Source organism: Lampetra planeri, unplaced genomic scaffold (genome assembly GCF_965212315.1).
Source record: "Lampetra planeri unplaced genomic scaffold, kcLamPlan1.2.h2 scaffold_2145, whole genome shotgun sequence".
Lineage (NCBI taxonomy): Eukaryota > Metazoa > Chordata > Hyperoartia > Petromyzontiformes > Petromyzontidae > Lampetra > Lampetra planeri.
This window is the reverse complement of record NW_027614910.1, coordinates 4,131-16,490: the sequence shown is the minus strand read 5'-3', so window position 1 is coordinate 16,490 and position 12,360 is coordinate 4,131. Positions and strand designations below refer to the sequence as shown.

At 58.2% G+C, this 12,360-nt stretch overlaps 1 protein-coding gene across 1 annotated transcript; it reads left to right on the top strand.

Moving 5' to 3' along the window:
• The first annotated feature begins 897 nt into the window (after positions 1-897).
• On the top strand, positions 898-11,951 carry LOC144740433 (G protein-coupled receptor kinase 3-like). Its single transcript, XM_078623287.1, has 8 exons — positions 898-987; positions 3,451-3,532; positions 3,872-4,002; positions 6,495-6,589; positions 6,975-7,082; positions 8,349-8,415; positions 10,006-10,106; positions 11,656-11,951. Exons 1-8 carry the CDS (start codon positions 940-942, stop codon positions 11,699-11,701), a joined length of 678 nt encoding a protein of 225 aa, XP_078479413.1. The 5' UTR covers positions 898-939; the 3' UTR covers positions 11,702-11,951.
• Positions 11,952-12,360: the final 409 nt, after the last annotated feature.

The window sequence follows — 12,360 nt, the reverse complement described above, 5'->3', positions numbered from 1 at the left end:
ATGTAGTCCAGCAGATGTTCTTGCTTGGACCCGGCATGCATCCATGATGTTGTGTGGATGCGCCGATGCCGGAAGAGCGTGTTGGTAATTACAAGCCCATGGGCTGCACAAAAATCTAGCAGCCTCCTACCGTTATTATTGAGCTGATCTGGCCCATGCCTTCCAATCACTCCAGACCAGGTGCCAGCATCTTGACCAACTCGGGCATTGAAGTCACCCAACAAGATGACTCTGTCCCGAGTGGCCACTTTAGCCAGCACCTGTGACAGGAGGTCATAGAAAGCGTCTGACTCATCGGCTTTGCCTGCATCCCTCCACGGATGTTCGTCTTCGGTGGGGGCATAAGTAACCACGACCACCACTCCTCGCCTCTGGTTGATGGGAAGGCGAGCCCAAAGTATCCTGGGGCTTACAGCTTCCCACACCTCACCGCCACGCTCCCACGCCCCCTTCATTCTTTTGTTCAGAAGAAGAGCCACACCCTGTTGTTTGGCAGTCTCCTGCCCCGAGTAGAGGACTGTCCACCCCTCATGGTGGCAGGCGCCAGAACCGGTCCACCGGACCTCCTGAATGCCACAGAGATCCAGGCGGTACCGGTCCAGCTCCCGACAGAGGAGTGGCAGCCTCTCCTCCGCAGGAGGAGCCCCGACGGTGAAAATTCAATCTCCTGGCTCCGCCAAATGGGGTTTGGCCAGGAGACGTCATAAAAGCCTGACCCACCGGGGCCTCCGGCACAAGCTTATTAATTACAGGTTTATGTTTAATTCGTAGTTACACAGACACACACACACACACTCACACACACTCACACACACTCACACACACACAGACACACACTCACACACACTCACACACACACACTCACACACACAGACACACACACACTCACACACACTCACACACACTCACACACACACACTCACACACACACAGGGAGAGATGCTGGCGCTCAACGAGAGGATCATGTTGTCTCTAGTGAGCACCGGGGTGAGTGCAGTACCCTCACCACCACTCACCACCACTCACCACCACTCACCACCACTCACCACTACTCACCACTACTCACCACTACTCACCACTACTCACCACCACTCACCACTACTCACCACCACTCACCACCACTCACCACTACTCACCACCACTCACCACCACTCACCACCACTCACCACTACTCACCACCACTCACCACCACTCACCACTACTCACCACCACTCACCACCACTCACCACTACTCACCACTACTCACCACCACTCACCACTACTCACCACTACTCACCACTACTCACCACCACTCACCACCACTCACCACCACTCACCACTACTCACCACCACTCACCACTACTCACCACCACTCACCACCACTCACCACCACTCACCACTACTCACCACCACTCACCACCACTCACCACTACTCACCACCACTCACCACTACTCACCACCACTCACCACCACTCACCACCACTCACCACCACTCACCACCACTCACCACCACTCACCACTCACCACTACTCACCACCACTCACCACCACTCACCACTACTCACCACCACTCACCACCACTCACCACCACTCACCACCACTCACCACCACTCACCACTCACCACTACTCACCACCACTCACCACCACTCACCACCACTCACCACTACTCACCACCACTCACCACTACTCACCACCACTCACCACCACTCACCACCACTCACCACCACTCACCACCACTCACCACCACTCACCACTACTCACCACCACTCACCACCACTCACCACTACTCACCACCACTCACCACCACTCACCACCACTCACCACCACTCACCACCACTCACCACTACTCACCACTACTCACCACCACTCACCACCACGCACCACCACTCACCACCACTCACCACTACTCACCACCACTCACCACCACTCACCACCACTCACCACCACTCACCACTACTCACCACCACTCACCACCACTCACCACCACTCACCACCACTCACCACTACTCACCACCACTCACCACTACGCACCACCACTCACCACCACTCACCACCACTCACCACTACTCACCACCACTCACCACCACTCACCACCACTCACCACCACTCACCACCACTCACCACCACTCACCACCACTCACCACTACTCACCACTACGCACCACCACTCACCACCACTCACCACCACTCACCACTACTCACCACTACTCACCACCACTCACCACTACTCACCACTAGTCACCACCACTCACCACCACTCACCACTACTCACCACCACTCACCACCACTCACCACCACTCACCACTACTCACCACCACTCACCACTACTCACCACTACTCACCACCACTCACCACTACGCACCACCACTCACCACCACTCACCACTACTCACCACCACTCACCACCACTCACCACCACTCACCACCACTCACCACCACTCACCACTACTCACCACTACTCACCACCACTCACCACCACTCACCACCACTCACCACCACTCACCACTACTCACCACTACGCACCACCACTCACCACCACTCACCACCACTCACCACTACTCACCACTACTCACCACCACTCACCACCACTCACCACTAGTCACCACCACTCACCACCACTCACCACTACTCACCACCACTCACCACCACTCACCACTACTCACCACCACTCACCACTACTCACCACTACTCACCACCACTCACCACTACGCACCACCACTCACCACCACTCACCACTACTCACCACCACTCACCACCACTCACCACCACTCACCACCACTCACCACCACTCACCACTACTCACCACTACTCACCACCACTCACCACTACTCACCACCACTCACCACTACTCACCACTACTCACCACCACTCACCACTACTCACCACCACTCACCACTACTCACCACCACTCACCACCACTCACCACTACTCACCACTACTCACCACTACGCACCACTAGTCACACACACACAGACACACACACACAGACAACAACAACAACCGCCATTCGCCACTAAGTGGCGGTGACGTCACCACGACGCTTGTGCCAGGCTAGGTGCACCTTGAGGCCACGTGAAGTGTCGAACGCCCGCTGGCAGGAGGTCACGGGGCAGACCCAGCAGGTGCCACGGGTCGACTGACCGAGATGACCGAGATGACTGGCTGATGCACCACCTGTGCCCCCTACTGTGCCAACTTGCTGTGCTTTAGCCACCCGGTGCTCCGCTCGTTGTTGTGAGCGTCGCTCCTCCGCCCTCCGTTGTTGTTGGAGGGCGACTGCCTCCAACTGCCCAGCAGCGTCCTTCACGAGCCTCCTCCACACACAAACACACGGAGACTCACACACAAGCACACACACAGGCACACACAGAGACTCACACACATACATGTTGATGGTGGTGATGTTTACGGTGGTGATGGTGGTGATGGTGGTGATGGTGATGATGTTGATGGTGGTGATGTTGTTGTTGCAGCAAGACTGCCCGTTCATCGTGTGCATGACGTACGCCTTCCACACCCCCGACAAACTCTGCTTCATCCTGGACCTCATGAACGGTGGGTGGGGGTGGGTGGGTGGGTGTGTGGGTGAGTGTGAGTGGGTGGGTGGGTGTGTGGGTGGGTGTGTGGGTGGGTGTGTGGGTGGGTGTGTGGGTGGGTGGGTGAGTGAGTGAGTGTGAGTGGGTGGTGGTGATGATAAGAGTGGTTGTGGTTGTGATGGTGTTGATGTTAGTGGTTGTGGTGGTGATGATGATGGTGGTGGTTGTGGTGCTTGTTGTGGTGATGATGATGGTGGTGGTTGTGGTAATGGTGGTGGTTGTGGTGATGATGATGTTGGTGGTTGTGGTGGTTGTTGTGATGATGATGTTGGTGGTTGTGGTGGTGGTGGTGGTACAGGAGGAGACCTGCACTACCACCTCTCGCAGCACGGCGTGTTCACAGACAAGGAGATGCGCTTCTACGCAGCGGAGATCATCCTGGGCCTGGAGCACATGCACAACCGCTCCGTGGTCTACCGGGACCTCAAGGTGCGCTCACCACACGCTCACCCACACGCTCACCCATACGCTCACCCATACGCTCACCCACCCACACGCTCACCCACACGCTCACCCATACGCTCACCCACCCACACGCTCACCCACACGCTCACCCACACGCTCACACACCCACACGCTCACCCACACGCTCACTCACACGCTCACCCACACGCTCACTCACACGCTCACCCACACGCTCACCCACACGCTCACCCACACGCTCGCTCACCCACACGCCCACCCACACGCTCACTCACCCACACGCTCACCCACACGCTCACACGCTCACACGCTCACCCACACGCTCACCCCGCTCACACGCTCACCCACACGCTAACTCACACGCTCACCACACGCTCACCCACACGCTCACCCACACGCTTACCCACACGCTTACCCACACGCTCACCCACACGCTCACCCACACGCTCACCCACATGCTCACCCACTCGCTCACCTGCTCACTCACCCGCCTACCCACTCACATCGCTCACCCACCCACACACTCACCCACCCACACACTCACTCACTAACCCACTCAATCTCTCACCCACTCACTCACCCGCTCACTCACCCACCCACCCACTCACTCGCTCGCTTAACCACCCACACACTCACCCACCCCACACACTCACTCACTAACCCACTCAATCTCTCACCCACCCACCCACCCACTCACTCACCCCGCCCACCCACTCACTCGCTCACCCACTCGTTTGCTCACCCACACACTCACCCACTAGTATGTGTCTGTGAGTGTGATGTGGAGTGGTGGGTCTAGTGGTTAGCCACCCACCCACCCACCCACTAGTATGTGTGTGTGAGTGTGATGGTGAGTGGTGGGTGTTGTGGTTAGCCACCCACTCACCCACCCACCCACTAGTATGTGTGTGTGAGTGTGATGGTGAGTGGTGGGTCTAGTGGTTAGTGTGATGGTGAGTGGTGGGTGTAGTGGTTAGTGTGATGGTGAGTGGTGGGTGTTGTGGTTAGCAACCCACCCACCCACCCACTAGTATGTGTCTGTGAGTGTGATGGTGAGTGGTGGGTGTAGTGGTTAGTGTGATGGTGAGTGGTGGGTGTTGTGGTTAGCAACCCACTCACCCACCCACCCACTAGTATGTGTCTGTGAGTGTGATGGTGAGTGGTGGGTCTAGTGGTTAGTGTGATGGTGAGTGGTGGGTGTTGTGGTTAGCAACCCACTCACCCACCCACCCACTAGTATGTGTCTGAGTGTGATGGTGAGTGGTGGGTCTAGTGGTTAGTGTGATGGTGAGTGGTGGGTCTAGTGGTTGGCGCTGGGAACCCGGCGACCCGAGTTCAGTTCCCGCTCACGGCCACCACCAGTGACGATTTTAGGAACCGGTCCTCCCCTAGGTCGACTCAGCCTCAACTGAGTAGGTGGTGTAGCAGTGTGTAGTGAACATCATCGCCACTGGGGAGACAAAGGCGGCCGGGCGTGGTGCTGGCCACCCACCCCCTCGTGTGCCGTGCCGGCCTTCATAGGTGCTCGCTAACAGCACTTGCCCCTACAGTCTGTGAAGGCTACATGGGGATCTTTATCTTTGTCTTTTTGTGTGTGTGTCCCCGTGTGTGTGTCCGTGTGTGTGTCTGTGTGTCTGTGCGTGTGCCTGTGTGTGTGTGCATGTGTGCCTGTGCGTGTGTCGATGTGTCGGTGTGTGTGTGTGTGTGTGTGCCTGTGTGTGTGTGTGCGTGTGTGTCTGTGCGTGTGCCTGTGTGTGTGTGCATGTGTGCCTGTGCGTGTGTCGGTGTGTGTGTGTGTGTGCGTGTGTGTCTGTGCGTGTGCCTGTGTGTGTGTGTGCATGTGTGCCTGTGCGTGTGTCGGTGTGTCGGTGTGTCGGTGTGTGTGTGTGTGTGCGTGTGTGTGTGTGTGCGTGTGTGTGTGTGTGTGCCTGTGTGTGTGTGCATGTGTGCCTGTGCGTGTGTCGGTGTGTCGGTGTGTGTGTGTGTGTGTGCCTGTGTGTGTGTGCCTGTGTGTGTCTGTGCGTGTGTGTGTGCATGTGTGCCTGTGCGTGTGTCGGTGTGTCGGTGTGTGTGTGTGTGTGTGTGTGTGCGTGTGTGTGTGTGTGCGTGTGTGTGTGTGTGTGCCTGTGTGTGTGTGCATGTGTGCCTGTGCGTGTGTCGGTGTGTCGGTGTGTGTGTGTGTGCCTGTGTGTGTGTGCCTGTGTGTGTCTGTGCGTGTGTGTGTGTGTGTGCGTGTGTGCCTGTGCGTGTGTCGGTGTGTGTGTGTGCGTGTGTGTGTGTGTGCGTGTGTGTCTGTGTGTGTGCCTGTGTGTGTGTGCATGTGTGCCTGTGCGTGTGTCGGTGTGTGTGTGTGTGTGCGTGTGTGTGTGTGCGTGTGCCTGTGTGTGTGTGCATGTGTGCCTGTGCGTGTGTCGGTGTGTGTGTGTGCGTGTGTGTGTGTGTGTGTGTCTGTGTGTGTGTGTGTGTCTGTGCGTGTGTCGGTGTGTGTGGTGGTCTAGCCGGCCAACATCCTGCTGGACGAGCATGGCCACGTGCGCATCTCCGACCTCGGCCTGGCCTGCGACTTCTCCAAGAAGAAGCCCCACGCCAGCGTGTGAGCTCACCACCTCACCTCCTCACCGCTCACCTACTCACCTCCTCACCGCTCACCTCCTCACCGCCTCACCCGCACGCTCAGCCAGTCACTCACCCGCTCGCTCACCCTCTCGCTCACTCACTCACTCACACGTTCGCACACACCCACTCACTCACTCATCTGCTCACTCTATCTCCCCCCTCTCTCTCCCCCACTCTCCCCCCCACTCTCCCCTCCTCTCCCCTCTCCCCCCCCCCGTGAGGGCCCACTCTCTCCCCCCCTCTGCTCCCCTCCCTCACTCTCCCCACTCTCTCCCCCCCCCTCCCCCCTCTCTCTCTCCCCCCCTCCCCCCCTCCCCCCCCCCTCTCTCCCCCCCCTCCCCCCCCCCCCCCTGAGTGAGTAGGGGTACCCACGGCTACATGGCCCCCGAGGTTCTGCAGAAGGGGACGGCTTACGACAGCAGCGCCGACTGGTTCTCTCTGGGCTGCATGCTCTTCAAGTTGCTGCGGGGGTACAGCTACAGCTACACACACAGCTACACACACAGCTACACACACACACAGCTACAGCTACACACACAGCTACACACACACAGATACAGCTACACACACAGCTACACACACAGCTACACACACACACAGCTACAGCTACACACACAGCTACACACACAGCTACAGCTACACACACAGCTACACACACAGCTACACACACAGCTACACACACAGCTACACACACAGCTACACACACAGCTACACACACACAGCTACAGCTACACACACACAGCTACACACACAGCTACACACACAGCTACACACACACAGCTACAGCTACACACACAGCTACAGCTACACACACAGCTACAGCTACACACACAGCTACACACACAGCTACACACACACACACAGCTACACACACAGCTACAGCTACACACAGCTACAGCTACACACACACAGCTACACACACACAGCTACACACACACAGCTACACACACACAGCTACACACACACACACAGCTACACACACAGCTACAGCTACACACACAGCTACACACACACAGCTACAGCTACACACACAGCTACACACACAGCTACAGCTACACACACAGCTACACACACACACACAGCTACACACACAGCTACACACACACAGCTACAGCTACACACACAGCTACACACACAGCTACACACACACAGCTACAGCTACACACACAGCTACACACACAGCTACACACACACACAGCTACAGCTACACACACAGCTACAGCTACACACACACAGCTACACACACAGCTACACACACAGCTACACACACACACAGCTACACACAGCTACACACACAGAGTGTGTCTTTGTGTCTCTCTGCGTGTGTCTCTGTGTGTCTCTGTGTGTCTCTGTGTGTATGTGTCTCTGCGTGTGTCTCTCTGTGTCTCAGCGTGTGTCTCTGCGTGTCTCTGAGTGTCAGTCTCTCTGCGTGTGCGGAGCGGTGGTGTCATGGTGAGCGCTGCGCTATGAACCTGGCGACACGAGTTGGATTCCCACTCACGGCCACCACCGGTGACGATTATTTGAACCGGTCCTGGGCCTCCCCTAGGTCGACTGGGCCTCAACTGAGTAGCTGGAGTAGCTGTGGTGTGTAGTGAACATCGCGTGGTGCTGGCCACCCACCCCCTCGTGTGCCGTGCCGGCCTTCGTAGGTGCTCGCTAACAGCACTTGCCCCTACAGTCTGTCAAGGCTACACGGGGGATCTTTGTGTCACTTTGTGTGTCTCTGCGTACAGACACAGCCCCTTCCGGCAGCACAAGACGAAGGACAAACACGAGATCGACCGGATGACTCTCACCATGGTGAGCAGGGGCAGCAGCAGCAGCATCTCCACCACCACCGCCACCATCTCCACCGCCACCATCTCCACCACCGTCACTACCATCTCCACCACCACCACCATCTCCACCACCACCACCACCTCCACTACCGCCACTACCATCTCCACCACCACCACCATCTCCACCACCACCGCCACCATCTCCACCACCACCACCCGATCTCCACCACCACCACCACCATCTCCACCACCACCGCCACCATCTCCACCACCACCACCCGATCTCCACCACCACCACCACCATCTCCACCACCACCACCATCTCCACCACCACCACCACCACCACCACCATCTCCACCACCACCACCATCTTCACCACCACCGCCACCATCTCCACCACCACCACCATCTTCACCACCACCGCCACCATCTCCACCACCACCACCATCTTCACCACCACCACCACCATCTCCACCACCACCATCTTCACCACCACCACCATCTCCACCACCGTCACTACCATCTCCACCACCACCATCTCCACCACCGCCACTACCATCTCCACCACCACCACCATCTCCACCACCACCACCATCTCCACCACCGTCACTACCATTTCCACCATCTCCACCATCTCCACCATCTCCACCACCACCACCTCCACTACCGCCACTACCATCTCCACCACCACCACCATCTCCACCACCACCACCACCATCTCCACCACCACCACCATCTCCACCACCACCACCATCTCCACCACCGCCACTACCATCTCCACCACCACCACCATCTCCACCACCGCCACCAGCACCATCTCCACCACCGCCACTACCATCTCCACCACCACCACCAGCACCATCTCCACCACCGCCACTACCATCTCCACCACCACCACCAGCACCATCTCCACCACCGCCACTACCATCTCCACCACCACCACCATCTCCACCACCACCACCACCATCTCCACAACCGCCACTACCATCTCCACCACCACCACCTCCACCATCTCCACCACCGCCACCAGCACCATCTCCACCACCACCACCACCACCGCCATCTCCACCACCACCGCCACCACCACCATCTCCACCACCGCCACCACCGTCACCGCCACCACCATCCTCACCACCATCACCACCACCATCCTCACCACCACCACCATCCTCACCACCACTACCATCCTCACCACCATTCTCACCACCACCACCATCCTCACCACCATCCTCACCACCTCCACCACCACCATCCTCACCACCACCACTACCACTATCCACCACCGTCCTCACCACCACCACCACCATCTCCACCACCACCGCCACCACTGCCGCCGCCACCACCACAGGTCACAGCGATTATCTGAACCGGTCCTGGGCCTCCCCTGGGTCGACTCAGCCTCAACTGAGTGTCTGGTGTAGCTGTGGTGTGTCTTTGTGTGTGTAGGTGCTGCTACTCGCTACTAACAGCACTTGCCCCTACAGCCGGCTAGAGGCTACCTGGGGGTGCTTTGTGGTGTTTGTGTGTGCGAGTGTCATTGTGAGTGAGTGGTGCACCGTGCCACCCCTAGGTACGCTCCGTGGTAACTCTGTGTGTGTGCCAATGGGATCAGGACGTGGAGCTGCCAGAGTCATTCTCCGCGGAACTGAAGTCGCTCCTGGACGGCCTCCTGCAGCGGGAAGTCGCCAAGCGCCTCGGGTGCCTGGGGACCGGGTACAGTCACCCACTCACTCAGTCACTCAGTTAGTCACTCAGTCACTCAGTCACTCACCCACTCACTCACTCAGTCACTCACTCAGTCACTGAGTCAGTCACCCACTCACTCAGTCACCCACTCAGTCACCCACTCAGTCACCCACTCAGTCACCCACTCAGTCACCCACTCACTCAGTCACTCACTCAGTCACTCAGTCACTCACTCAGTCACTCACCCAGTCACTCAGTCACTCAGTCACCCACTCAGTCACCTACTCAGTCACTCAGTTAGTCACTCACTCAGTCACTCAGTCAGTCACCCACTCACTCAGTCACTCACCCACTCACTCACTCACCCAGTCACTCACTCACTCAGTCACCCAGTCAGTCACTCACCCACTCACTCAGTCACCCACTCAGTCACCCACTCACTCAGTCACCCACTCAGTCACCCACTCACTCACTCAGTCACCCACTCACCCAGTCACCCACTCAGTCACCCACTCAGTCACCCACTCACTCACCCACTCACTCACTCACTCAGTCACTCACCCAGTCACTCAGTCACTCAGTCAGTCACTCAGTCACCTACTCAGTCACTCAGTTAGTCACTCACTCAGTCACTCACTCAGTCACTCAGTCACCCATTCACTCAGTCACTCACCCAGTCACTCAGTCACTCACTCAGTCACTCACCCACTCACTCACTCACCCAGTCACTCACTCACTCAGTCACCCAGTCAGTCACTCACCCACTCACTCAGTCACCCACTCAGTCACTCACTCAGTCACCCACTCAGTCACTCACTCAGTGACCCACTCAGTCACCCACTCAGTCAGTTACTCAGTCACTCACCCAGTCACTCAGTCACCCACTCAGTCACCCACTCAGTCACTCAGTCACCCACTCAGTCACTCACTCAGTCACTTACCCAGTCAGTCACCCACTCAGTCACTCACCCAGTCAGTCACCCACTCAGTCACTCAGTCACTCACTCACTCACTCAGTCACCCACTCAGTCACCCACCCACTCACCCACTCACTCACCCACTCACTCACCCACCCACCCAGTCAGTCGCCCACTCACTCACTCAGTCACCCAGTGACTCACTCACTCAGTCACCCACCCACCCACCCATGCAGTTGCCCACTCACTCACTGAGCCACCAACTCACCCACTGAGCCACCCACCCACCCACTGAGCCACCCACTCACTGAGCCACCCACCCACTGAGTCACCCACTCACCCACTCACTGAGCCACCCAATCACTCACTGAGCCACCCACCCACCCACTGAGCCACCCACCCACCCACTGAGCCACCCACTCACCCACTCACTGAGCCACCCACCCACCCACTGAGCCACCCACTCACCCACTCACTGAGCCACCCACTCACCCACTGAGCCACCCACTCACCCACTGAGCCACCCACCCACTGAGCCACCCACCCACTGAGCCACCCACCCACTCACTCACTGAGCCACCCACTCACTCACTGAGTCACCCACCCACTGAGTCACCCACTCACTGAGTCACCCACTGTGTCTCCCTCCCGCCCGGCAGGGCAGTGGAGGTGAAGGGTCACCCCTTCTTCGCTGGCATCGACTGAGTCACCCACTCACTGAGCCACCCACTCACTGAGCCACCCACTCACTGAGTCACCCACCCACTGAGTCACCCACTCACTGAGTCACCCACTGTGTCTCCCTCCCGCCCGGCAGGGCAGTGGAGGTGAAGGGTCACCCCTTCTTCGCTGGCATCGACTGAGTCACCCACTCACTGAGCCACCCACTCACTGAGCCACCCACTCACTGAGTCACCCACCCACTGAGTCACCCACTCACTGAGTCACCCACTGTGTCTCCCTCCCCGCCCGGCAGGGCAGTGGAGGTGAAGGGTCACCCCTTCTTCGCTGGCATCGACTGAGTCACCCACTCACTGAGCCACCCACTCACTGAGCCACCCACTCACTGAGTCACCCACCCACTGAGTCACCCACTCACTGAGTCACCCACTGTGTCTCCCTCCCGCCCGGCAGGGCAGTGGAGGTGAAGGGTCACCCCTTCTTCGCTGGCATCGACTGAGTCACCCACTCACTGAGCCACCCACTCACTGAGCCACCCACTCACTGAGTCACCCACCCACTGAGTCACCCACTCACTGAGTCACCCACTGTGTCTCCCTCCCGCCCGGCAGGGCAGTGGAGGTGAAGGGTCACCCCTTCTTCGCTGGCATCGACTGAGTCACCCACTCACTGAGCCACCCACT